Raw genomic sequence first — 24,146 nt, forward strand, 5'->3', positions numbered from 1 at the left:
AGGGGTGGGCCACTGTGCCCCTCCAAGGTAGGGGTTATTATTATCGCAATTTTACTGATGAGAAAACTGAGTCCCAGAGAAGTTGGTGACTGCTCAAGGACACAGACAGCTAGGACTTGAATTCAGGCAGCCTGGCCACAGAACCACACCATCAACCGCCATGCTATACTGTGTTTTGTAAAATGACATGATGGCCATGTGATGCAATGTAATGATACAGCAGAGTTTTGTGCTCAGGATGTAAAAATGAGTATGTGCTGCCGCTCATGGTTATCTGTTGAGTTCTGGCTCATGACCTGAACTGTTTTTTCCAAGACCCTTCCTTCTCCTACTGGGAAAGATACTATATTTGGTACCTGAACAAATAGCCTTTAAGATATCAGTTTATGGGTCTTTTTAGAATTTGTGGCTGGGTGCAGTGGCTCATGCCTGTAATCCCAGCACTTTGGGAGGACAAGGCAAGAGGATCACTTGAGGCCGGGAGTTTGAGACCAGCCAAGTCCATGTAGTGAGACCCCATCTCTACAAAAAATTTAAAAGTTAGCTTGGCATGGTGGCACACACCTGTTGTCCCAGCTACTCAGCAGGTGAGATGGGAAGATTGCTTGAGCCCAGGAGTTTGAGGCTGCAGTGAGCCTAGGTGACAGAGCAGGATCTCATCTATTAATTAAAAAAAAAAAAAAGAAGAAAGAAAAGAAAAAAGAATTTGTGCTGAGTGGGATTGGAGAGTTGAAACAGACCAAGAGGTTGTCCAAGGTTGTCCTCAAAGCTGAGAAACAAGACTCAACCCTGGGTCAGTTGCAGTTGAACTTTATTCATCCGTTCACACCTGGGTCCCTCCCGGCCCCCACCTACCCTGGCCCTGCCTACTCAGGGCTTCCAAGATGGGGTGTCGGGGTGGCTTTACTTATCCTCCAGATGCCTTCTTCCCAGGATGTGATACGTGCCCTCCAGGATCTAAGGGATGAGGACTAAAGGGGTCTGTTCCTCCTCCAGGCAGCAGGCGTGGAACCATCCGTCTCAGCGGCTGCTTGGTGGTGGCGGTGTGGATGGGTGTGGCTCTCCGTTTGCTGGGGGGTATTCTGCCAGGATGTACAGGAAGCCACCCAGGGCTGCCACTGCTGTGGCTGTGTTGTGGGAGGAGCAGCCATCTAGAGGAGAGAGCCCCCATGAGTGCTGGGTGGCAAGAACCTTGGCCCTTTATTCAACACAGTCCCATTGAAAGTGCTTTTCAGCCAGACGCGGTGGCTCACACCTATAATCCCACACTTCTGGGAGCCTGAGGTGGGCGGATCACTTGAGATCAGGCGTTCAAGACCAGCGTGAGCAACATGATGAAACCCTGTCTCTACTAAAAAAATATAAAAATTAGCCAGGTATGGTGGCACGCTCCTGTAGTCCCAGCTACTCGGGAGGATGAGGCAAGAGAATTGCTTGAACCCAGGAGGCAAAGGTTGCAGTGAGCCGAGATCGCGCCCCTGTACTCCAGCCTGAGCAACAGAGCGAGAATCTGTCTCAAAAAAACGAAAAAGTGCTTTTCAGATGTCATTCTAGGCAACTTGCAAGACGCTGAGTGGGTGCTTCGGTGCTCCCTTAGGCCCCTTTCGCTGGGCCGGGTGCTCTTCCGCCAGCTGCTAAGGGCTCCCTTCTCTGGGAGGTATGTCCCTCCCAAATAACTTACCAATACAGGGATACAAAAGCCTGGCCACCTTGTCCCAGGGGGATGACTCTGGTGCAATTTATGCTTCAAGGCATTCCCCTCCCACCCCTGCGGGGGGATCTGGCCTGAGGCCGCATCCTGTCCAGCTCCTGCCTGGCTTAGCCTGCTTCCCCGACTTACCTACCTCAATAAACCACACGCACCGGAGTCCTGTCCCAGGTCCTGTGTAAGACCTTCTGAGATTGGGAAACTGAGGCTTGGGTAGCCAAGCAGAGCCCCTGGCCCTGGTGACTCCACAGCTCATTTCCTGACCCCAATGGCCTTCCTCTTAGTTGCCTCTGGTCTGCCTGGTCCCATGTGACCTCATGGCTGATGGAGTCAGAGTCTCAGGCGTGAGCACTTGCCTGAGATAATAACGCTTAGCTGTAGTTAGTTCTTTGAGCTCAAAGTGGGCTGCACGCCTCTAGTCTCACAATCTGTCTGCTTGTGGAAGGGAGCCGGGAATTCTTTCCTCCCTACCCAGAGACTTTGGGAAGGGGAGGGGACTCCAGCCAGGTCCGTTGAAGGGAGGGAGAATGCAGATTTCAAGGTGCCGAATGACTAACCCTGGCAGTTCATGCCTCTCAGTGGCCTACTGTATGCTAAATACAATGGGGAGGGCTTTGCACGATGATCAGTTGTTAGCCCCCAACAGTTTGGTGCCCATTTTACAGATGAGGAAAATGAGGCTCAGAGAGGTTGTGTGACTTTCGCAGCAAGTTAGAGGCAGAAGCGGGACTCGAACCCACACAACCTGACCTCAAACCCTGTGCTCCTAATCTCTACACCAGCTGCCTCCTGCTCTGTGGGCTTGTGTCATAAGTGCAAGAATCAGCACACCCCTCCTGGGAAGTTTTCTAGGCTGCTGGTCAACCTGGAGGTGTCCCAGGAAAGGCCTTGGGCTCTGGAATTTCTGTGGCTTCCGCTCCCGTCCCTAGGACAGTCCTCGTGTTGGGCTCTGGGGGACAGGCAGCTGACCAGGTAGTACACAGCAGGCCCCTACCACCCTAGCCATAGGCAGCCCCAGCCCCTCTGTGTTATAAAGGCCTAGCTAGGGCAGGACCTCTGGAAGTCTCCTGGGAACTTCTCTCCCTTCTCCTGCGTGGCTTTTGGTGGCAGCTACGAAACTGACTCACTGGATTTCTGCTTTCACTCCTCTCTCCTGTCCACCTGTAGGTGGATGATGAGGCCACAGTGGGGTTGCTGGAGAGATGTTTAGTTACTGGAATCATATACCCACATATGTTGGACATCCACTCTGTGAGCTGGCTATCCCATATCCCTTCCTGTTTTTGCCTGCAGTTATTTATTTTTTACTTTATTTTATTTTATTATAATTATTTTTGAGACAGAGTCTCACTCTGTCACCCAGGCTGGAGTGCAGTGGCACAATCTCAGCTCACTGCAACCTCCGTCTCCTGGGTTGAAGCAGATCTCCTGTCTCAGCCATCCAGGTAGCTGGGACTACAGGCATGCGCCACCACACCTGGCTAATTTTTGCATTTTTAGTAGAGATGGGGTTTCACCATGTTGGCCAGGCTGGTCTCAAACTTCTGACCTCAGGTGATCCACCCGCCTTAGCCTCCCAAAGTGCTAGGATTACAGGCATGAGCCACTGTGCCTGGCCTATTTATTTTTTATTAATGAAAAATTGAAATCAAAGTCCTCTCTTTCTTCTTGGTTCCTCCCTTCCTGTGTCCCCTTCCTTCCCTTTCTTCTACGTTATTTCTTGCCTTTCTTACCTTCCCAATATACTTATATCCTGTTCTCACTTTCTTTACATTGGCCAACTGACCATACATTTATTGTCGCAACCAGGACACTTTGGAGGAAAGAGGGCACTATTCATAGTGGCTCCAAGACAACAGGTGTAAACTGGGGCAGCTCTGGGAGCACTGGGCTATGTGGCCACCAAAACTGTTCTGGTCACTTGCCCATTCATTGGCTTTCGGGTCCCTTCTCTGCCTTTCCTTATTCCAAACTCCAGCACACAGACCCCTCCAAACTACATGTCCCAGGATGTCTTGCCTACTGGTTTCGACCAGCAGGAGGTGCAGGTGGAATGAGGGGAGAAGCCAGAATATTTCTCCCTTTCTCTCTCTGTCTCCCCCTTGTTCAGCCCCTGCAGGCTCTGTTAACACTGCCTCCTCCTGCCATTCTCCAGCTCTAGGGAGGGCAGTGGTTTCCTGCAACAGTAAAATCTCTGGGTTTTTCCACCTTTTCCGTTTTCAGCTCTTACAACACCTCTGAGATGAGTTTCCTCTAGTAAATTCCCTCTGTTGAAGTTCCTGACGCAGGTTCTATTTTCCTGACCAGACCTTGACTTAGAAGGGTTACTGTAACTATTTTTAACAACTAAAACTTCTCTTTTATGCTCCTTTAACAAAAGACAATATCTCTTGGACTCCCCACTTTCTTTCTTTCTTTCTTTTTTTTGAGACAGGGTCTTGCTCTGTCACCTGGGCCGGAGTGCAGTGGTGCGATCTCAGCTCACTGAAGCCTCCACCTCCTGGGTTCAAGTAAATCTCATGCCTCAGCCTCCCAAGTAACTGGGACTACAGGCGTGTGCCACTATGCCCAGCTAAATTTTGTATTTTTAGTAGAGACAGGGTTTTGTTATGTTGCCCAGGCTGTCTCCCCACTTTCTAAGAGGAGGCCATCAGGGACCCCCAGCCTCCCTTCCACCTCTCAACATGAAGGCCCTCTGATTACTGCCCCTTTGGTGATGCCAAGTGCTTTTCTTCCATAGCACAGAATAAACACAGGCCTCTGTTTTGCTAGGATATCTTAGTTTCATGTCAAGAAACTCCCTTGGGTATTTTCATTACCTGAAAATTGTTTTTCTCGCCTCTTCACTCTCCTCGAAAAATGCTGCTGATATTGAATAGCTTTAGATAATTCTTCATCTTCAGCATCTGGGAGAAGAGCAAAAGTTGAACTTCTCAAGAGAGATTTTTATTTTTTACATTTTTATTTCTTTTTACTTCTTTTCTTTTATTTTAGAGACAGGGTCTCATTCTATTGGCCAGGCTGGGTGCAGTGACACAATCATAGCTCACCACAGCCTCAAACTCCCAAGCTCACATAATCGTTCCTGCCTCAGCCTACCAAGTAGCTGAGACTACAGGCATGGACTACCATGTCCAGCTATTTAAAAAATTTTTTTTTTTGGTAGAGATGGGGTCTTGCTATGTTGCCCAGGCTGGACTTGAACTCCTGAGCTCAAGTGATCCTCCAGCCTTGGCCTCCCAAAGTACTGGATTATATGTGTGAGCCCCTGCAGCTGGTCTCAAGGTGAATTTTTAAATGTTACTCACTAAACCTCCTGCCCCCATAACATTTCAAGGAAGTTAGGTCTTCTCTTGAAACTTGAGGCTATTCCAGAAGTTTCCACCTGCACCTGTCTGCAGATCCTTTTGCATGGCCTAAACTTGTCATGTACTGATGGTTTTCCAAATTGTGGCTCCCCAAACACCCACCATCAGAACCACTTGAGGTGCCTGTTAGAAATGGAAGTCCCTCCAAGATAAGCAAAAAGCTGAGGGAATTCATTACCACTAGACTGGCCTTACAAGAAGTGCTCAAGGGAATCCTACATCTGAAAAGAAAAAGACAATAATCACTGTCATGAAAACATGAAAAAGTATAAAAGTTACTGGTAGAGGAGAAACAGAAAGAAGAAAGAGAAAAGAAGCAAAACTATCGCTAGATAAAAGCCCAAACAGCAGTGATAACAATAAGAAAGGAAGAAAAAAAAATCAAAGGATATAGAAGATAACCAGAAAACAATTAATGAAATGACAGGAGTAAGTCCTCACAAGCCATAATAACCTTGAAGGCAGACTGATTCAGTCCCGCACTTAAAAGATACATAGAGTGGCTGAATGAATGAAAAAACACGACCCAGCTATATGCTGCCTACGAGAATCTCACTTCACTGGTAAAGACACATATGGAATGAAAGTGAAAGAATGAGAAAAGATCTTCCACATAAATGGAAACCAGAAGGAAGAAGGAGTAGCTATACTTGGATAAAACAGACTTTAAGTCAAAAACTGTAAAAAGAGACAAAGAAGGTCATTATATAATGATAAAAGAAAGAATTTAGCAAGAGGACATAACAATTCAAAAAAATATATGTATTAAACACTGGAGAACCCTAAAGCAAATGTTATTAGATATAAAGGGAGAGATAGACTCCAATACAATAATAGCTGAAGACATCAACACCTTGCTCTCAGCATTGGACAGATCATCTAGACAGAAACTCAACAAAGAAACACTGAATTTAAACTGCACTTAAGACCAAATGAATCTAACAGACATTTACAGAACATTTCATCTAACTGCTGCAGAATATATATTCTTCTCATCAGCACATGGAACAATCTCCAAAATAGACCATATATTAGGCCAAAAAACAAGTCTCAGCAAATTTAAAAGAATCTAAATCATAGCAAGTATCTTCTTGACCACAATGGAATAAAACTAGAAATCCATAACAAGAGGAACTTTCAAAATTGTACAAATACAGGGAAATTAAACAACATGTTCCTGAATGACCAATGAGCAAATGAAGAAATTAAGATGAACATTTAAAAATTTCTTAACACAAGTGAAAATAGAAACACAATATGCCAAAACCTATGGGATATAGCAAAACCAGTATTAAGAGGGAAATTTACATCAATAAATACCTACATCAAAAAAGCAGAAAGATTTCAAATAACGAACTAATGATACATCCCAAGGAACTAGAAAAGCAAGACCAAATCAAGCCCCAAATTAGTAGAAGGAAAGAAATTGTAAAGATCAGAGCAGAAATAAATAAGAGACTAAAGAAACAATACGAAAGATCAATGAAACAAAAAGTTGGTTTTTAAAAAAGATCAACAGATAAATTATTAACTAGACTAAGAAAAAAAGAGAAAAGACTCAAGTAAATGAAATCTGAAAGAAAAAGGAACTGTTACAGCTGATACCACTGAAATACAAAGGATCATTAGAGTCTATTATAAACAACAAATTAGAAAACCTAGTGGAGTGTGCTGGGTGTGGTGGCTCATGCCTGTAATCCCAGCACTTTGGGAGGCCAAGGTGGGCAGATCACTTGAGGTCAGGAGTTTGAGACCAGCCTGGCCAATATGATGAAACCCAGTCTTTACTAAAAATACAAAAATTAGCCAGGCGTGGTGGTGGGCGCCTGTAATTCCAGCTACTTGGGAGGCTGAGGCAGGAGAATCACTTGAACCCGGGAGGTGGAGGTTGCAGTGAGCTGAGATTGCGCCACTGCACTCCAGCTTGGGTGACAGAGCAAGACTCTGTCTCCAAAAAAAAAAAAAAGAAAACCTAGTGGAAATGGATAAATTGCTGGACACATACAACATACTGAAATTGAACCAAGAAGAAATAGAAAACCTGAACAGACCAATTATGAGTAATGAGATTGAATGTGTAATAAAAAGTCTCTCCAAAACAAAAAGCCCAGGACCTGACAGCTTCACTGCTGAATTTTACCAAATATTTAAAGAACAAATACCAATTCTTTTCAGTCTCATCCAGAAAATTGAAGAGGAGGAAAGTTTTCCAAACTCATTCTACAAGTTCAGCATTACCCCAATACTAAAACCAGCCAAGGACAAAGCAACAACAAAAAAACTATAGGCCGATTTCCCTGATGAACCTAGATGCAAAAATCCTTAACGAAATACTAGCAAACCAAACCCAGCAACACATTAAAAACCATTCATGGCTTTCCTACTTTGACTACTTCCAGTAAGTAATGAATGTTTTGCATTAAAAAAAAAATCATTCATCATGAACAAGGGGACTTTATTGGAGGGATGCAAGGATGGTTCAACATATGCAAATCAATAAATATGATACATTACACCAATAGAATGAAAGACAAAAATCATATAATCATCTTAATAGATGCAGGAAAATGCATGTGATGAAATTTAACATCCCTTCATGATAAATCTCTCAATACGTTAGGTATAGAAGGAATGTACCTCAATATAATAAAGGTCATATATGACAGACCCACAGCCAACATTACACTGAATGAGGAAAAGTGGAAAGCTTTTCCTGTAAGAACTGGAACAACACAAGAGTGCCTACTTTCACCATTTTTATTCGACGTAATACTAGAAGTCTTAGCCAGAGCAGTTAAGCAAGAGAAACAAAAAAGGGCATCCAAATGAAAAAGGAGGAAGTCAAATTGTACCTGTTTGCAGATGACATGATCTGATAGACAGGAAACCGTAAAAGCTCCACCAAAAAAACTCTTAGAACTGATAAATGAATTCAACAAAGTTGCAGAATACAGAATAAACATACAAAAAATCAGTAGCATTTCATACACCTACAATGAACTAGCAGAAAAAGAAATCAAGAATGTAATCCTATTTATAAGAGCTAAAACCAGAATACCCAGGAATAAATTTAACCAAGGAGGTGAAAGATCTCTACAAGGAAAACTGTAAAAGACACTGATGAAAGAAATTGAAGAGAACACACAAAAAATGAAAAGACATCCCATGTTTATGGATTGGAAGAATTACTATTGTGAAAACTATCCATGCTACTGAAGTGATCTACAGATTGAATCAAAATACCAATGACATTCTTCACAGAAATAGAAAAAAAAATCCTAAAATTTGTATGACCCACCAAAGACCCCAAATGGCCAAGCAATCCTAAGGAAAAAGAACAAAGCTGGAAGCATCACATTACTGGACTTCAAAATATGCTTCAAGGCTATAGGAAACAAAATATGGCCAGGTGCGGTGGCTGACGCCTATAATCCCAGGACTTTCGGAGGTCGAGTTAGGCAGATCACTTGAGGCCAGGAGCTCAAGACCAGCTTGGCCAACATGGAGAAACCCTGTCTCTACTGAAAATACAAATATTAGCCGGGCGTGGTGGTGGTGGGTGACTGTAATCCCAGCTACTCGGGAGGCTGAGGCAGGAGAATCGCTTGAACCTGAGAGGTGGAGGTTGCAGTGAGCCGAGATTGTGCTACGGCACACCATCCTGGGTGACAGAACGAGACTGTCTCAAAAAAAAAAAAAAAAAGGCAAATGAGCTGCATAGACATCTCTCAAAAGAAGGCATACAAATGGCCAACAGGTCTATGAAAAATGCTCACCATCCCTAATCATCAGAGAAACGCAAATCAAACCACAATGAGATAGCATCTCACACCTGTTAAAATGGCTACTATCAAAAAGACAAAAAATGGCCAAGCGCAGTGGCTCACGCCTCTAATCTCAGCACTTTAGGAGGCCGTGGCTGGTGGATCACTTTGAGCTCAAGAATTCAGGATCAGCTTGGGCAACATGGCGAAACCCTGTCTCTACAAAAAATACAAAAATTAGCAGGGTGTTGGTGGCTCCCACCTGTAGTCTCAGCTACTCAGGAAGCTGAGGCTGGAGAATCTCGAACCCAGGAGGCAGAGGTTGCAGTGAGCCAAGATCGCACCACTGCACTCCAGCCTGGGTGACAGAGTGAGACCCTGTCTAAAAAGAAAGAAAGAAAGAAAGAAAAAAAGACAACAAATAACAAATGCTGGCAAAGATATAGAGGAAGGGGAACTCTTACACACACTTGATGGGAATGTAAATTAGTACAGACATTATGGAAAGCAGTATGGAGATTTCTCAAAAAGCTAAAAATAGGACTATCATATGATCCAGCAATCCCACTACTGGATATTTATCCAAAGGAAAGGAAATTGGTATGTTGAAGAGACATCTGCACCCCCATGTTTATTGCAGCGCTGTTCACAGTAGCCAAGATACAGCCACCTGAGTGTCTATCAGCAGATGAATGGACAGAGAAAATGTGGTACACAGACCCAATGAAGTACTATTTCACCATAAAAATAACCAAATTCTTTCATTCATAGCAACATCGATGAACTTGGAGGACATTATACTAATTGAAGTAAGCCAGGCATGGAAAGATAAATGTTGCATGTCCTTCCTCGTATGTGGAAGTTAAAAAAGTTGATCTCATAGAAGCAGAGTGTTGAGGCAGGGTGCCTGTAATCCCAGCACTTTGGGAGGCCAAGGTGGGTGGATCACTTGAGGTCAGGAGTTCGTGACCAGCATGGCCAACATGGTGAAACCCCCTCTCTACTAAAAATACAAAAATTAGCTGGGCGTGGTGGCATGCACCTGTAGTCCCAGCTACTTGGGAGGCTGAGGCAGGAGAATCGCTTGAACCTGGGAGGCGGAGGTTGCATTGAGCCGAGATAGCGCCACTGCACTCCAGCCTGGGTGACAGAGCGAGACTCCATCTCTAAAAAAAAAAGTGGAGCGTTGAATAGTGGTTACTAGAGGTGGGAAGGGGGATGGGGGAGAGGAGATAACCAGAGGTTGGTTAGGGGATGCACTAGTACAGCCAGGAGGAGGAATAAGTGGTACCGTTCCATAGCACTATAGGGTGATTGCAAATAACAACAATTTGTGGCTTTTTTTTTTTTTTTTTTAAAGACAGTGTCTCGCTTTGTCACCCAGGCTGAAGTGCAGTGGTGCAGTCATGGCTCACTGCAGCCTCGACCTCCTGCTGGGCTCAAGTGATTCTCCCACCTCAGTCTCCCAAGTAGGTGGGACCATAGGTGTGCGCCACCACACCCGGCTAATGTTTTTGATATTTTTGGTATAGATGGAGTTTTGCCATGTTGGCCAGGCTGGTTTCTAATTCCTGAGCTCAAGCCATCTGCCTGCCTTGGCCTCCCAAAGTGGTGGGATTATAAGGCGTAGCCTATTGTGTATTTTCGAATAGCTAGAAGAGCGAATTTGGAATGTTCCCAACACAAAGAAATGACAGATGTTTGAGGTGATGCATCTTCTCGTTACATATTGTATACATGTATGGAAATATCACACTGTACCCTATAAATATGTACAATTATTACATGTCTATTGAGAATAATAATAAAGCCAAAAATGCAAGTTCCACAGCCCCATCCCCAACCCGCCGAAGCTATACATCTGGAGGCCTAAGAATCTTCATTGTATAAACTCTTTTAAAAACACACCATCTTATTTCAAAAGCTTTTGCTTCTTGGAGCATCCCAAGCTTCTAATGAGGACACTAGCATTTCCTGGGAGCTGCCGTGTACCTGGCACAGGCTATGCGGCTTCAAATGTATTACGTTGACTCTCCTTGCAGCTCAGGAAGGTGGGGATTACTATGCTCATTTATTTGCAGACAGGGAAATTGAGGCTTAGAGGGGTGAAGCGACTTATTGCAAAAGGACCAGCTGTCCATTGTCACATGGCTGGGAAGTGGCTGAGTCCTCTGCCTCTCCACCCTCTGCTACGTCACCTCCTCCCATGTAGTTGTTCCCAGCCACCCACCTGGAGAGCCTTTCCTGGACTTCTCTTCTTCCTCACCCTGTCATCTCCTTTATAGCTCTTATCAGAACATGCAATTATTTCACTTCTTGGTTTGTTTAGGTGATTTATGTTTCTTTTCCTCGGGCCTCTGGTTTTCCCTAGAGCCTAGATGGTGTCTGGTACATTAGTGGGTGCTCAATACGTACTTGCTGAATGAATGGTGATGTGGTTTGGCTGTGTCCCCACCCAAATCTCATCTTGAATTGTAGCTCCCATAATTTCCATGTGCTGTGGGAGGGACCTGGTGGGAGGTAATTGAATCATGGGGGCCGTTTCCCCCATACCGTTCTCACGGTAATGAATAAGTCTCACAGATCTGATGGTTTTATAAGGGGTTTCCCTTTGTGCTTGCTTCTCATTCTCTCTTGTCTGCCACTATGTGAGACGTCCCTTTCGCCTTCCACTATGATTGTGAGGCCTCCCCAGCAGTGTGCAACTGTGAGTCCATTAAATCTCTTTTTCTTTATAAATCACCCAGTCTTGGGTTTGTCTTTATCATCAGCATAAAAACAGTACAATACAAATGGGCTTGTTAATGCAGCTGTAGGGGCCAACACCTTCCAATAAGACGGCCTCCTGTCTTGCCACATTTTGGCTTCCAAGGCTCCGAGCCCGTTTCTACTTGTGTGTACACATCTGTGTGTGTGTGTGCACCTGCAGGTTACAAATCCCTTGGCAACCTTAACACCAATGCATTATTCCCACAGCTGGCCTAGAAACTCAGAGCCACCCCCACCCCCACTGCCCCCGCTCTTAGCCAGGGCAGCAGCGCAGCTCACCAGGCTCCCCGAAGCATCCTTCCTGCTGTTTCTGCCAGCTGAGAATGGCCTCCAGCCACCGGAGCTTGTAGAAGTCGGAGAAGCCGCCCATTCCACAGAACATGACTGGAAGTAAAGACGGGGGCCCTCTGCAGGCCTGCCCCCCAGGCCCACCTCCTCCCACTCCCCAGGGCTGCCACGGTGCCACCTGCCTCCATCTGCCTGGGTTAGGCTTAGGAGGTGGGCGTTCAATGCAGAGGTGGGAAGGAGGCAGCTTGAGCCTTTGCCTGACCAACTAGGGGCTCCCACGCTTGTGTCCCGCCTCCCACTGAGGGCCTTGGTCAGGGCTGCTCCAAAGTCAGGATCGGTGGAGGAGTTTGGACATCCCAGCCAGCTAGCAGCCTCCCAAGCACTCCCTGTCTGCCTTATCCATAAGGCTTTGCGGGTCTGTCTGCCAGTCACCTGGTCCGTCTGTGTAGAGCTCCGTCACTGGGGCAGCCTTTGGGGGCAGGAAACTGTCACACAGTGGCAGGTAAAATACAGGATGCCCAGTTACACTTGAGTTTTCGATAAACAATGAATATAATTTTTGAGTGTAAGTATATCCCATGAAATAGTTGGGATAAACTTATACTAAAAATGGATTCATTGCTTATCTGAAGTTCAAATTTAACTGAGCACTCTGTATTTTTACTTGCTTAATCTGGCAACTCCGTGTGTGTGTGTGTGTGTGTGTGTGTGTGTGTGTCTGTGTGTTGGTGGGGGGACACCCTGTTCCTTTGCCCCGGGGGCAGAATGCTGGCCATACTGTTTTCCATGAAGATGTCCCGGGTAGGGTAGGCGTATCCGATGGCCTCAGCTCTGCGGTTCAAGTCCATCATGTTGGCGCAGAAGAGGTTGATGTAGTCCTGGCTCTGTTGGAATGGTCCCTGTGTGCATCCCCTCTGGGGAGACAAACACCCAAAGACAAGGGAGTCAGTGGTACAGATGACAGACACACGCCCTGCTATGGGAAAGTCTTGCAGTTCTAAGACGGTCTTGCAAGGGGCTGTGTTTAGGGCTGTGTTTAGGGCAGGTCTTTTTCTTCTTTTTGCAGGATTTCTTCCCCATGCACACCCCCAGCCTGCCGGGACTCCTTCATCAGAGAGAGCTGGGCTCGAGATCCAGCTCTGCCACTTAGGAGCAAACCACTTGGTTTGCTAAAGTAACCTTTCTGAGCCTCAAGAGTTTTTATCAGGAAAGGGTGAGGCCTCTAGAAACGGCACCAGAGGGGCTCTCATGTCGGGGGATGACACAGCTGGGAAGTGCCCAGTGTGATGCCTGGGCCACTAGGAGGTGCTCTGTGACCGATCGTGGGAGCAATGCAATGTACAACGAGCCTGAACCCGCGGGTAGCTTCAGTGCTACTCAAAGTGTGGGCCAAGAACCGGGCTGGTCACTCCCCACACTGGGAGAGAAGAACAGGAGTTGACAGCAGGCTTTAGACACTTCTGTAGCAGTGGTCAGAGTTACTTTCCACCTGCTGAATCTAATGATCAAAATAATTCCCTTGTAATATGATTTTTATTGTATTTATAAAAATATTGGGCTGTCACAGCTTGCAGAGAAATAATTTTTAAATTCTGTTGAACAAAAACAGAGAGTGTCTCCTCAGCTAAGGATTTCTGGACACTGAATCACATTTTTTTTTGAATGAAGATAATGAACCCTACCTTTCTGTATGAAGAAATATATATGGCCAGGCACAGTGGCTCATGCCTCTAACCCCAGCACTTTGGGAGGCCAAGGCGGGTGGATCACGAGGTCCGGAATTCAAGACCAGCCTGGCCAACATGGTGAAACCCCATCTCTACTAAAAATACAAAAATTAGCTGGGCATGGTGGCACGTGCCTGTAATCCCAGCTACTTGGGAGGCTGAGGCAGAGAATTGCTTAAACCCGGGAGGCAGAGGTTGCAGTGAGCTGAGATCGTGCCACTGCACTCCACCCTGGGCAACAGAGTGAGACTCCATTTCAAAAAAAAAAAAAAAGAAAAGAAATATACATATTATATATATATATATGTGTATATATATATAGTGGTATATATATACATAGTGGTATATATATATAGTGGTGTATATATAGTGGTATATATAGTGGTATATATATATAGTGGTGTATATATATAGTGGTATATATATATAGTGGTATATATAGTGGTATATATATATAGTGGCATATATATATAGTGGTGTGTATGGTGGTATATATATAAAGAAAAGAAATATATATACTGGTGTGTGTATATATATATATGCCACTATATATATTTTTTTATTTTTTTATATGTATATATATAGAGAGCAGCATATATATATATAGTGGCATATATAATGTAGTAGCATGATCTCAGCTCACTACGGCCTCTGCCTCCCTGGTTCAAGCGATTCTCCTGCCTCAGCCTCCCGAGTAGCTGGAATTACAGGTGCATGCCACCATGCCCGACTAATTTTTGTATTTTTAGTAGAGACGGGGTTTTACCATGTTGGCCAGGCTGGTCTGGAACTCCTGATCTCAAGTGTGATCCACCCACCTCAGCCTCCCAAAGTGCTGGGATTACAGGCGTGAGCCACCGTGCCCGGCCTCATTCATTTGTTTTTGTTTACAGAATTCTTTCTGATGATTCTCTTTTATTCTCTCTTTCTCTCTCTCATTGTGTTTTTCTGATGCCCTACAGTCCAGTTCAGCAGGCAAAGCTATCTGTTTCACTGGCCTAACAGAATCCCAAATGCCAGATCCCAAATCGGCTCAATTACACAGCAGGAGTATGATAGGGGCCCTACTTCTCCCTCCTGAGGTCCCAAGTAGAAATCCAAAGCTCTGCTTATTTTCCTGGTGTGTAGCAGACAAAACTACACTGCCATGAGCCCCTTTTCATTTATTTCTTTTTTCTTTTTTTTTGAGGCAGAGTCTTACTCCATTGCCTGGGCTGGAGTGCAGTGGCGCAATCTTACTCACTGCAACCTCCACCTCCCGGGTTCCAGCGATTCTCCTGCCTCAGCCTCCTCTTGTAGCTGGGATTACAGGTGCACGCCACCACGTCCAGCTAATTTTTTTTTTGTATTTTTAGTAGAGAATGGGTTTCACCATGTTGTACCAGCTGGTTTTGAACTCCTGGCCTGAAGTGATCTGCCTGCCTTGGCCTCCTAAAGTGCTTGGATTACAGGCATGAGCCACCACGTCCGGCTGCCCCTTTTCCTTTTTCCTTCCCCTTCCCCTGGCACGGCGGGGGCTCCCTGGGCACTCACCATTCTGGCCCAGAGGAAGAAGAGCAGTTGGTGGGACAGGCAGTAGCCTGAGCAGCCGGGCTTGGTCATGAGGCTCCTGCAGAGGTCTGAGAGGCCGCAGGGCTCGCTGCTGTCCGTCCTGGGGGAAAGTGGTTCCAAGCTGTTAAGGATGGAGCGCTGACTCCGCCCTGCATCTTCCCAGCCCCCTAGTTGTAGTTGTTGGAACTCCCAGTAGATTCCAGACACCCAGCTGGGCATGGGGGTTGACAAAGACAATACAGCAGTCCTGCATCTTGATTTGCTAAATCTGGCTGCCCTAGCCCAGGAAAGATGACGCTGGAGCTATTCTGGGGTTGAGGAAGCCACCAAGGCTGAAACTTCCTATTGCTCCATGGGCCAAATCACATCTTTTCCAGCCCTGAACAGTGGGTACTTGAACCCAGACCACTTGGAATCTGAGCCCAACATGCTTATTCCTCCTGCACCAGCCAGGCGCGGTGGCTTACACCTATAATTCTAGCACTTTGGGAGGCTGAGGCAGGCAAGTCACCTGAGGTCAGGAGTTCGAGACCAGCCTGGTCAACATGGTGAAACCCTGTCTCTACAAAAAATACAAAAATTAGCTGGGTGTGGTGGTGCAAGCCTGTTATCCCAGCTACTCGGGAGGCTGAGGCAGGAGAATCACTTGAGAATCACTTGAATCCAGGAGGCAGAGGTTGCAGTGAGTTGAGATCGCATCACTGCACTCCAGCCTGGGAGACAGAGCGAGACTCCATCTCAAAATAAATAAATAAAAATAAAATAAAATAAAATAAAAATAAAAAATACACACACAAATACAAAAATTAGCCGGGCATGGTGGCGCACATCTGTAATCCCAGCTACTCAGGAGGCTGAGGCATGAGAATCACTTGAACCTGGTAGGAGGAACTTGTAGTGAGCCGAGAAAGAACACACCACTGCACTCCAGCCTGGGGGACAGAGTGAGACTCTGTCTCAAAAAAATAAAAATAAATAAAAATTTTTAAAAAGCAGGGGTCCTTGGCTGGGGCCCAGCCCCTCCGTGAGTCCAGCTGTGTCCTGGCCCAAGCACTGCTCTGAAGGATGCTGACAGGATGCGGCCTGGGCACCGGCTGCCCACTTTGCCCACGGGCCCTGCACCCAGGGCTGCCCTGGGGCCTTGCTGCAAGCCCACGAAACACCAGGATAAAATGAGGAGCCCAGCTAGGCTCAGTCCTGCCTTCCTGGAGCTGCATCCTCACTGGGGATGGGGACAGGCTCATAATACAAATGTAAATTGCATCTGTGGGTATAAGAGGTGCCAGGAGAGGCCCTCACAGGAGGTCTGCTGTGTGCTGGGGTCAGAGATAGGATGGGGTTTGGAGGTAGGATGCTGGCGCCAGCCCTGGAGGATGGGCAGACTTCCTGAGGCCCAGGGGGTGGAGTGGGTGGGGTGGGGGGAGCAAAGTCTTTGAAGTGGGAGGAAGCCTTGGAGAGTCTGAAAAGAGGCCTTTAGGGGCCTGGAGACTTGGAACGGCGGAGAGGAATTGGGGATTCGTCCTGGGGCCTGGAGGTGGTGTGTTCAGCCATGGCTGCTGGAAGGCCTGCTGTGGCATGGGAGGCCAGCGGGCGGCTGGAGCAAGGGGGACCCTGCTGGAGTAGGAGAGGGCAGTGCCCGGCAGCTACAGGGAGCTGCACCTGTGTCTGCACAAACCCCTGGCTTCAGCCCTAGGGCTTGGAGAAGGAGGAGCGGGACAGGACCAGCTGAGAACTAGTGCGTTTGGGTTTCCAGCAAATAGGGCAAGTGCAGGGCCCACCCGGTTCCCAGCAGCTGCACCAGGCACGCGTCACTTCTCTCCTCTGAGAATGAGTCCTGGGGCTCGAACGTGGGGTACACCAAGGAGGCATCAGTGTGGATCCAGGCATGTGGGAGCTTCCAAAACCCGGGCTGGAGGGTCAGCTGGAACTCTGGCAGAGAGGGCAGATAGATGGGGTGGGGTGTGGGGGTGACCCAGGAGCAGTGGGCCACCCTGGTGTCCCCACCTCCTCCTGCAGCCCTGCCCACTGGCAGGTGCAGCTCAGGGCTCTAAGCCCTGTCCCCTGGTCCCAGATTGGGTTTGAAACACTCAAGAAAGCTCCTTTTGCTTTTAAAACCATTTTTTCCCCTAATCAATAGGAACAGTGATGGGACAGGATTTGACTAAACCCACTGCATCCCATGGAAACCCCAGATAAATAAAAGGTTTAGTTTCCCAGGTGCAGGGCTCACACCTGTCATCCCAGCACTTGGGGAGGCTAAGGAAGGAAGATCGCTTGAGGCCCAAAGTTCAAGACCAGCCTAGGCAACATAGCAAGACTCTGTCTCCACAAAAATAAAAAAAGTAGCCAGGTGTGGTGGTGTGCACCTGTAGTCCCAGCTGAGGCAGGAAGGTTGCTTGAGTCTAGAAGTTGGAGAATGCAGTGAGCTATGATCAGCCTTTTTTTTTTTTTTTTTTTAAGAGGCAGGGCCAAGAGCGGTGGCTCACGCCTATAATCCCAGCACTTTGGGAGGCCAAGGCGGGCGAATCACTTGAGGTCAGGAGTTCAAGACCAGTCTGGCTAACACAGTGAAATCCCATCTCTACTAAAAATACAAAAAATTAGCTGGGTGTGGTGGCAGGTGCCTGTAGTCCCAGCTACTCAGGAGGCTGAGGCAGGAGAATAGCATGAACCCGGGAGACAGAGCTTGCAGTGAGCCGAGATTGCACCACTGCACTCCAGCCTGGGTGACAGAGTGAGACTCCATCTCAAAAAAAAAAAAAAAAAAAAAAAGAATTAGCCGGGCGTGGTGGTGCATGCCTGTAGTCCCAGCTACTTGAGAGAGGCTAAAGCAGGAGAATCACTTGAACTCAGGATGCAGAGGTTGCAGTGAGCTGAGATCGCGCCACTGCACTCCAGCCTGGGCGACAGGGTGAGACTCTGTCTCAAAAAAAAAGAGAGAGAGACAGAGTGAGACACTTTCTCAAATAAAAAAAAAAAAAAAGAAACCCCCCAAAAAAACAAGTGGGGAGGTGGAATTAGTGGGGAGGTGATATTGGTAGACCTTTTGGTTTGGTGAGAAAGTGGAGCTCTTAACTAAACAGATGCCCAGTCATAGGCATCTTTAAGATGACATAGGTGGGGACAGTGTTAGGGACCAGGCCTGGGAGAGGGTGGGGGACCTTAATATTGAAAAGGTCAGCTTGGGCTATGGTCCCTGCGGCTGGACTGCCGTGTGAGCATGAAGCGTGGCCTGGCTACCTCCCCGCTCACCCCCATGCATCTGGTGGGAGTGGGGAGCAGAGGGGACAGGGTTGGAGCAGCATGATGGACTGGTTATTTGTGCCCCGCCCTTGCCATCCAGGAACAACTCAGCCAGACTTATTAGATGGGACCTTTTGCAGGGTCACTCGGGGCTGGTGAGGAGAGAGAGACTCTCAGTGGTCATAAGGCATGAGAAAGATAAACCCCACTGTTTTGAAAAATAGTGTGTGGATAACTTCAGGAATTTCTACTGACATTTAATGAAGTGGATTAAAATAATTTGGTGACATGGGACACTACTGTTTGCTGTGCAAAGGGTTGAATTGCCTTTTGGACACTCTCCCCTCGGGGACAGCCCAGCCCCTCCATTCTGGTCTAGGACCAGGACCTCCAGCTTGTGCGTGCGCTGAATGCTTGAGAGAAGACACCCTGCCTCCTCTGCACACCTCTGTGTGGGTAGGAGAGCCCGTCAGAGTCTGAAGTCAAGGATGACCGCACGTCCCCAGGGCTCGTCTGTGGCTTGCTCAGCAGACAGGTCCAAGTTGGTTACGGACTGTCCCAGCCCAGCCTTGCCCCAGGAGAGCCCATGCTGGGTTATTTCAGTCAATATTCCCAGAGGTGCTATTCCTGAGGGAGTGGGACACCCTGCGTGTGCTCACCTCTTAGGTACTTGGGATCACTCAGCTTGAGGTAGTGGAGGGATCTCTGGATGGCAGCCTCCAGCTTCTCCCCCAGCATCCCCACGCGCAGGCTCAGCGGCTGCAGCAGGGGCTCCTGGGCCCACTTCTCCTGGACACTTTTTAGCTGCTCTGGAAGGGAGCAGAGTTAATTCATTCTACTATTTGGAATCGGGACCTTTTTTTGCCTTGGGATAGGAAAAAAAATGCCCCAAAGTCTAATGCTTCCTGGGAGCCTCTCTGCCTTCTCCAGCACTCAGAGGGGAAGGATTTACTGAGCTGACTGGAAATGAGGCCAGGATGGGGGTGATCTGGGCAATGAGAATGGGTGTCAGAGTAGTAGAAGGTGGTGGCTGAGAGCTTGGTTTCTGGAGGCGGGCCTGGGTTCAAATCTTTGATACTTGAGGTTCAAATCCTCAAATCCTTGACTCATATACTTTCTTGCTGGATGGCCAGAGAAAGGTTGTAGGGTAGAGAACCACTGTGTACAGTTGAGCAGGTTGTACACTGCACAAGGGCAACACACATTTGGATCATGGGTTTGTATATGCACTAAGACAATTTCCCAGCAGATGGCTGTCAAGTGACTTCAGGAAGGAAGTGCCTTTTTCTAATTCCCACAGAGGTACCGTGTGGGCTAGCAGTGGCTTTGTTGGGGTGGGAGACAATGGTGAAGATCCAGAGGTGGCCAAAAATTGGGGAGACATGAGTGAGAACATCCGAGTGAGAGCATTCACGCAGGGCTGAGAGGGCGAGGGATGAAGTAGGGCAGCTGCAGTCGGGTAGGAACCTTGTTAGGGAGGATGGGCTAGGTTAAGAAGGATGCTGAGGTAGTCCTCCAGGGCAACCGGCTCTGTCACGCCCCCTCTGCTCAGCCCCCTCCATGGGCAAACCCGCAGGGAAGAAGTAAAGGCTTGGGAGTGCTGACAGGGAGGGGCTCCCTGTGTGTCAGAGTGTCTCCTGTGATTGCACTGGGTCTACAGAGTCCAATAGGACAGGGGTCCCCAACCTCCAGTCCAGTACTGGTCTATGGCCTGTTAGGAATGGGGCCGCACAGCAGGAGGTGAGTGGTGGGTGAGCGAGCTAAGCTGCATCTGTAATTTACAGCCACTCCCCATCATTCGCTGTCACTACTGCCTGAGCTCCGCCTCCTGTCAGATCAGTGGCTGCATTCGATTCTCACAGGAGTGTGAACCCTGTTGTGAACTGCACATACGAGGGATCTAGGCTGCACACACCTTATGAGGATCTAATGCCCGATGATCTGACACTGTCTCCTATCACCCCCAGATGGGATTATCTACTTGCAGGAAAACAGTCTCAGGGCTTCAACTGATACTACATTATGGCGAGTTGTATAATTATATATTATAACATAACAATAAACAGAAAGTGGGCCAGGCACGGTGGCTCACGCCTGTAATCCCAGCACTTTGCGAGGCCGAGGCAGGTGGATTACTTAAGGCCAGGAGTTAAGACCAGCCTGGCCAACATGGTAAAACCTCATCTCTACCAAAAATACAAAAATTAGCCGGGCGTGGTGGTGGGTGCCTGTAGTCCCAGCTATTTGGGAGGCTGAGCAGGAGAATCGCTTGAACCCGGAGGTGGAGGTTGCAGTGAGCTGAGGTGGCACCACTGCACTGCAGCCTGGGCGACAGAGCGAGACTCCGTCTCAAAATAATAATGTAATAATAATAATAATAATTAATAATAAATAAAGTGCACAATAAATTTAATGCACGTGAATTGTCCTGAAACCCTCCCCTCCACCTCAGTCCATGGAAAAATTGCTTTCCACAAAACCAGTCCCTGGTATCAAAAAGGTTGGGGACCACTGCAATGGGACGTAGACCCTGCCCACTGGGAGCTCATTGTTTAGAGAGACACAGATGAGGAAGCCGTTGCTGCTAGTCAAGGATGCTCAATGCTTTAATAGATGGAAACAGTAGTGGCTGACAAGTACTGAGCCCCACTGGTAAGATGACATAGACACACAATCTCATGAGATACATGTGCATGATCGTGTGATACTCCCATCCACCAGCTGCAGCTGAAGGATGAGGAAACCAAAACTCCACGAGAGCAGGTAACTCAGTGCCGTGCAGCCAGTTGGGGGAGATCCAGGATTTGAACCTGGGCAGTCCAGTTCTGAAGCTCTGTTCTAGGCACTGGCACTGCCTTTGCTCCCTTCTGGGCACAGTTCACGGTTGTGGTTGTATTAAGCGCTGAATTCCTAGGGAATCTGTTATGGAGCAAGATTATTGAGAGGAGAAGGGGCAGTGGATGTGGGATGTGGCGTGGGTGGAGAAGCCGGGCTCACTGCAGCTGCCAAGGAGGGGGGACCCTGGTCTGAGGCTGTTAGGTGGGGCCGCTTTCCCAGTGAATGCTGCCCAGTCATGATTAAGAGAACCCCCTCCCTTCTTTGCTAAAAGAGGATAATAATAATGGGTGTAACCTCAGGGATGGCGGGGAGAGGGCACTGAAGTACCCCATGCAATGCACCTGGGTCATGCCCACACTGAGCAGATACTTAGTGAACTACAGCTTTTGCTATCACATGCGCCCCAGGAAGCACCCAGCCCCGTGGGAGCCACCTGTGTGCTTGTGTGTGTGTGTGATATGCTTGTGTGCATGCGTGCATGCGTGCTTGTGTGTGTGATGTGCATGTGTGTGTGCGTGCATGTGTGCTTGTGTGTGTGTGCATGATGTGCGCATGTGTGTGTTTACCTTGGCCTGTCTCCAGCCCCCTTCTTGGGGATCTTATAGCTCTCAAAGCTAAACAAACACTTGACTGTTTTTGCAGAACCTTCAGGAGACTTTGGCTGGAAGTGGAGGAAGTGGGGTGGGAACCCGATCTTGAGGGTCCTCAGTTTTGTCCACAGCCACCTCATTCAAGGGGAGGGGTCTTCCCACAAATATCTGTTTACGGGGCACTCTCCCTGCTCCCCTTGTTCGTGGTGTGTCAGGAGGGGCTGTCAAATGGATCATTTCATTCTGAGAAAAAGATAATTCCCAAATCCCTTCCCATGTTGCCTTTAAATCTTTCCTACTTCTAAAAAATTGCATAACAGTTAGCTGGGCCACAGCCGCCAGGAAGATCCAGCCCCTGGCCTCCTCTCTCCTTATAGCCGAGGCAGGCTATACTGGGGCCAGGAGGCTGCCAGGTCCCAGGCGTACAGAGCAGGGCAGGGGACAAAGCTGAGAGCTAGCTTCCCAGTGTCCAGCCAGAGGAATTGGGGCTCACTCACCTTCCAGCACTTGGACCCCCACCATGCCATCCAGGTTGATTTCAGGCAGCCTCTGTTCTAGGAAGACGGTGGCTCTCTCCAGCGCAGACAGGATCAGGTCTGCAATGGTGGCTTTACTTTCAGCAGTGTCCAGCCCAGGCAGTGAGGAGGACCACAGCGGTGGCAGTACTGTCAGTAGGAGCAGGAGCAGCAGCCCCGGGCTGGCCATGGCCGGCCTCTGCTCACAGCTGGTCACACGCTCAGCACCCTGAGCTCTGGCCAAGCCCAGACTGCCTCTGCACGCCCTCCTCCCACCTCCTCCCTACCTCCCCCTGGCAGACATGAAGACAAGTGGCCCGGCAGGGCTGCCAAGAAGCCTGGGGTGGCCTGGGCAAAGGACTCTGGGAAGGGTGGCTGCAGGGCAGTGGAGGTTAGGCCAGTCCTGGGCGTAGAGCCTGCTGTCCACGGGATGCTGGGGAGAGGGGTGCCCGCCCTGTCCTTCTCAGCCTTGATTCTCCAGGCTCACAGGCTAGATCTTTGATCTAGCAATTGCAATTCAACCCAGAAATCGAAAATCTCTGAAAGCAAAACGAATTTTTTTTCTTTCTTTGTTTTTTGAAATAGGGTCTCATTCTCTTGCCTAGGCTGGAGTGCAGTGGTTTGATCACAGCTCACTGTAGCCTTGTCCTCCTGGGCTCAATAGATCCTCTTGCCTCAGCCTCCTGAATAGCTGGGACAATCGGCATGTGCCACCATGTTGCCTAATTTTTGTAGTTTTTTTTAATAGAGACAGGGTCTCACTATGTTGATCAGGCTGGTCTTGAACCCCTGGCCTCAAGCGATCCACCTTCTTTGGGCTCCCAAAGTGCTGGGATTACAGGCTGGAGCCACCACACCCAGGCTTTGTTTTAAATAAATTTGAAACAAACTCATTTGAGGGCACGTCTGCCTTGAACTGAGGCAAACTTCCTTAAAGGGGCACCGTCCAATTGAAATAGAATTGGAGCTACAAAGATGAGCCATGTGTGCATTTCAAAATTTCCTAGTAGCCACATCTAAGAAAGCAGCAATAAGCAGGTGACGTTAATTTTAACGATCTAGTTTATTTGACCCAATTATTTAAAATATTACATCTGTAATCAATATAGATATGATTTATTTTTATTTTTCTCACACTAAGTCTTTGAAATTGATGAGTAGTTTATGTTCACAACACACTTGTTTTATTTTATTATTTTATTTTTAAGAGACAGGGTCTCACTCTGTTGCCCAGGCTGGAGTGCAGTGATGTGGTCATAGTTCACTGCAGTCTCGAGCTCCTAGGCTCAAGGGACCCTCGCACTTTAGCCTCCCAAGGAGCTGGCACTCCAGGTGTAAGCCACCATGCCAGGCTAAGCACATTTCAATTCAGACTATCCATATTTCAAGGGCTCGATAGTCACATGTAGCTGGCATACTGGGCAGTGTCTTAGTTTTGTGCTACTACAACAGAATACCTGAGACTGAGTAATTTATAAAGAAAAGAAATTCATTTGGCTCATAGTTCTGGAGGCTGGGAAGTCCAGGTTCAAGGGGTTGCATCTCGTGGGGGTCTTCTTGCTATATCATCCCACGGTGGAGGGCAGAAGGGCACGAGAGCTGGAGAGAGAGAAGAGAAAGAAGCTAAACTCTTTCCTTTATCAGGAACACGCTTTTGCAATAACAGCATGAATCCATTCATGAGGGCAGAGGCCTCAGCAGTTTGAGAGGCTGAGGCGGGTAGATCACTTGAGGTCAGGAGTTCAAGACCAACATGGCCAACATGGTGAAACCCTGTCTTTACTA

The 24,146-nt window shown here is 47.8% G+C and overlaps 2 protein-coding genes across 3 annotated transcripts in view; one reads left to right on the forward strand and one right to left on the reverse strand.

The window, feature by feature from the left end:
- Positions 1 to 24,146, forward strand: part of ALG1 (ALG1 chitobiosyldiphosphodolichol beta-mannosyltransferase) — a 50,741-nt gene that overhangs the window by 9,387 nt on the left and 17,208 nt on the right. The window lies entirely within an intron of this gene.
- C18H16orf89 (chromosome 18 C16orf89 homolog) lies at positions 795 to 22,788 on the reverse strand. Of its 2 annotated transcripts, XM_031002583.3 has the most exons (8): positions 22,344 to 22,788; positions 19,078 to 19,227; positions 16,954 to 17,104; positions 15,158 to 15,275; positions 12,676 to 12,811; positions 11,889 to 11,993; positions 4,528 to 4,614; positions 795 to 1,151 (listed from the first exon to the last, which is right to left on the reverse strand). In XM_031002583.3, exons 1-8 carry the CDS (start codon positions 22,549 to 22,551, stop codon positions 1,021 to 1,023), a joined length of 1,086 nt encoding a protein of 361 aa, XP_030858443.2. In that variant the 5' UTR covers positions 22,552 to 22,788; the 3' UTR covers positions 795 to 1,020. The 2 variants fall into 2 exon arrangements, with proteins under 2 accessions (XP_030858443.2, XP_055221225.2); XM_055365250.2 differs by lacking the exon at positions 11,889 to 11,993 and having other exon boundaries at positions 22,344 to 22,671.

The sequence above is a fragment of the Gorilla gorilla genome, chromosome 18 (assembly GCF_029281585.2).
Source record: "Gorilla gorilla gorilla isolate KB3781 chromosome 18, NHGRI_mGorGor1-v2.1_pri, whole genome shotgun sequence".
NCBI lineage: Eukaryota > Metazoa > Chordata > Mammalia > Primates > Hominidae > Gorilla > Gorilla gorilla.

Coding starts and splice junctions, on each gene's coding strand:
- C18H16orf89 (XM_031002583.3), bottom strand. CDS start 22,551: ATGGCCAGCCCGGGGCTGCTGCTCCTGCTCCTACTGACAGTACTGCCA. Junction 11,994..12,675: donor GGACATCTTCATGGAAAACA/GTATGGCCAGCA, acceptor CTTTACTTCCAG/TCATGTTCTGTGGAATGGGC. Junction 1,152..4,527: donor GCGAGAAAAACAATTTTCAG/GTAATGAAAATA, acceptor TCTCTCCTCTAG/ATGGCTGCTCCTCCCACAAC.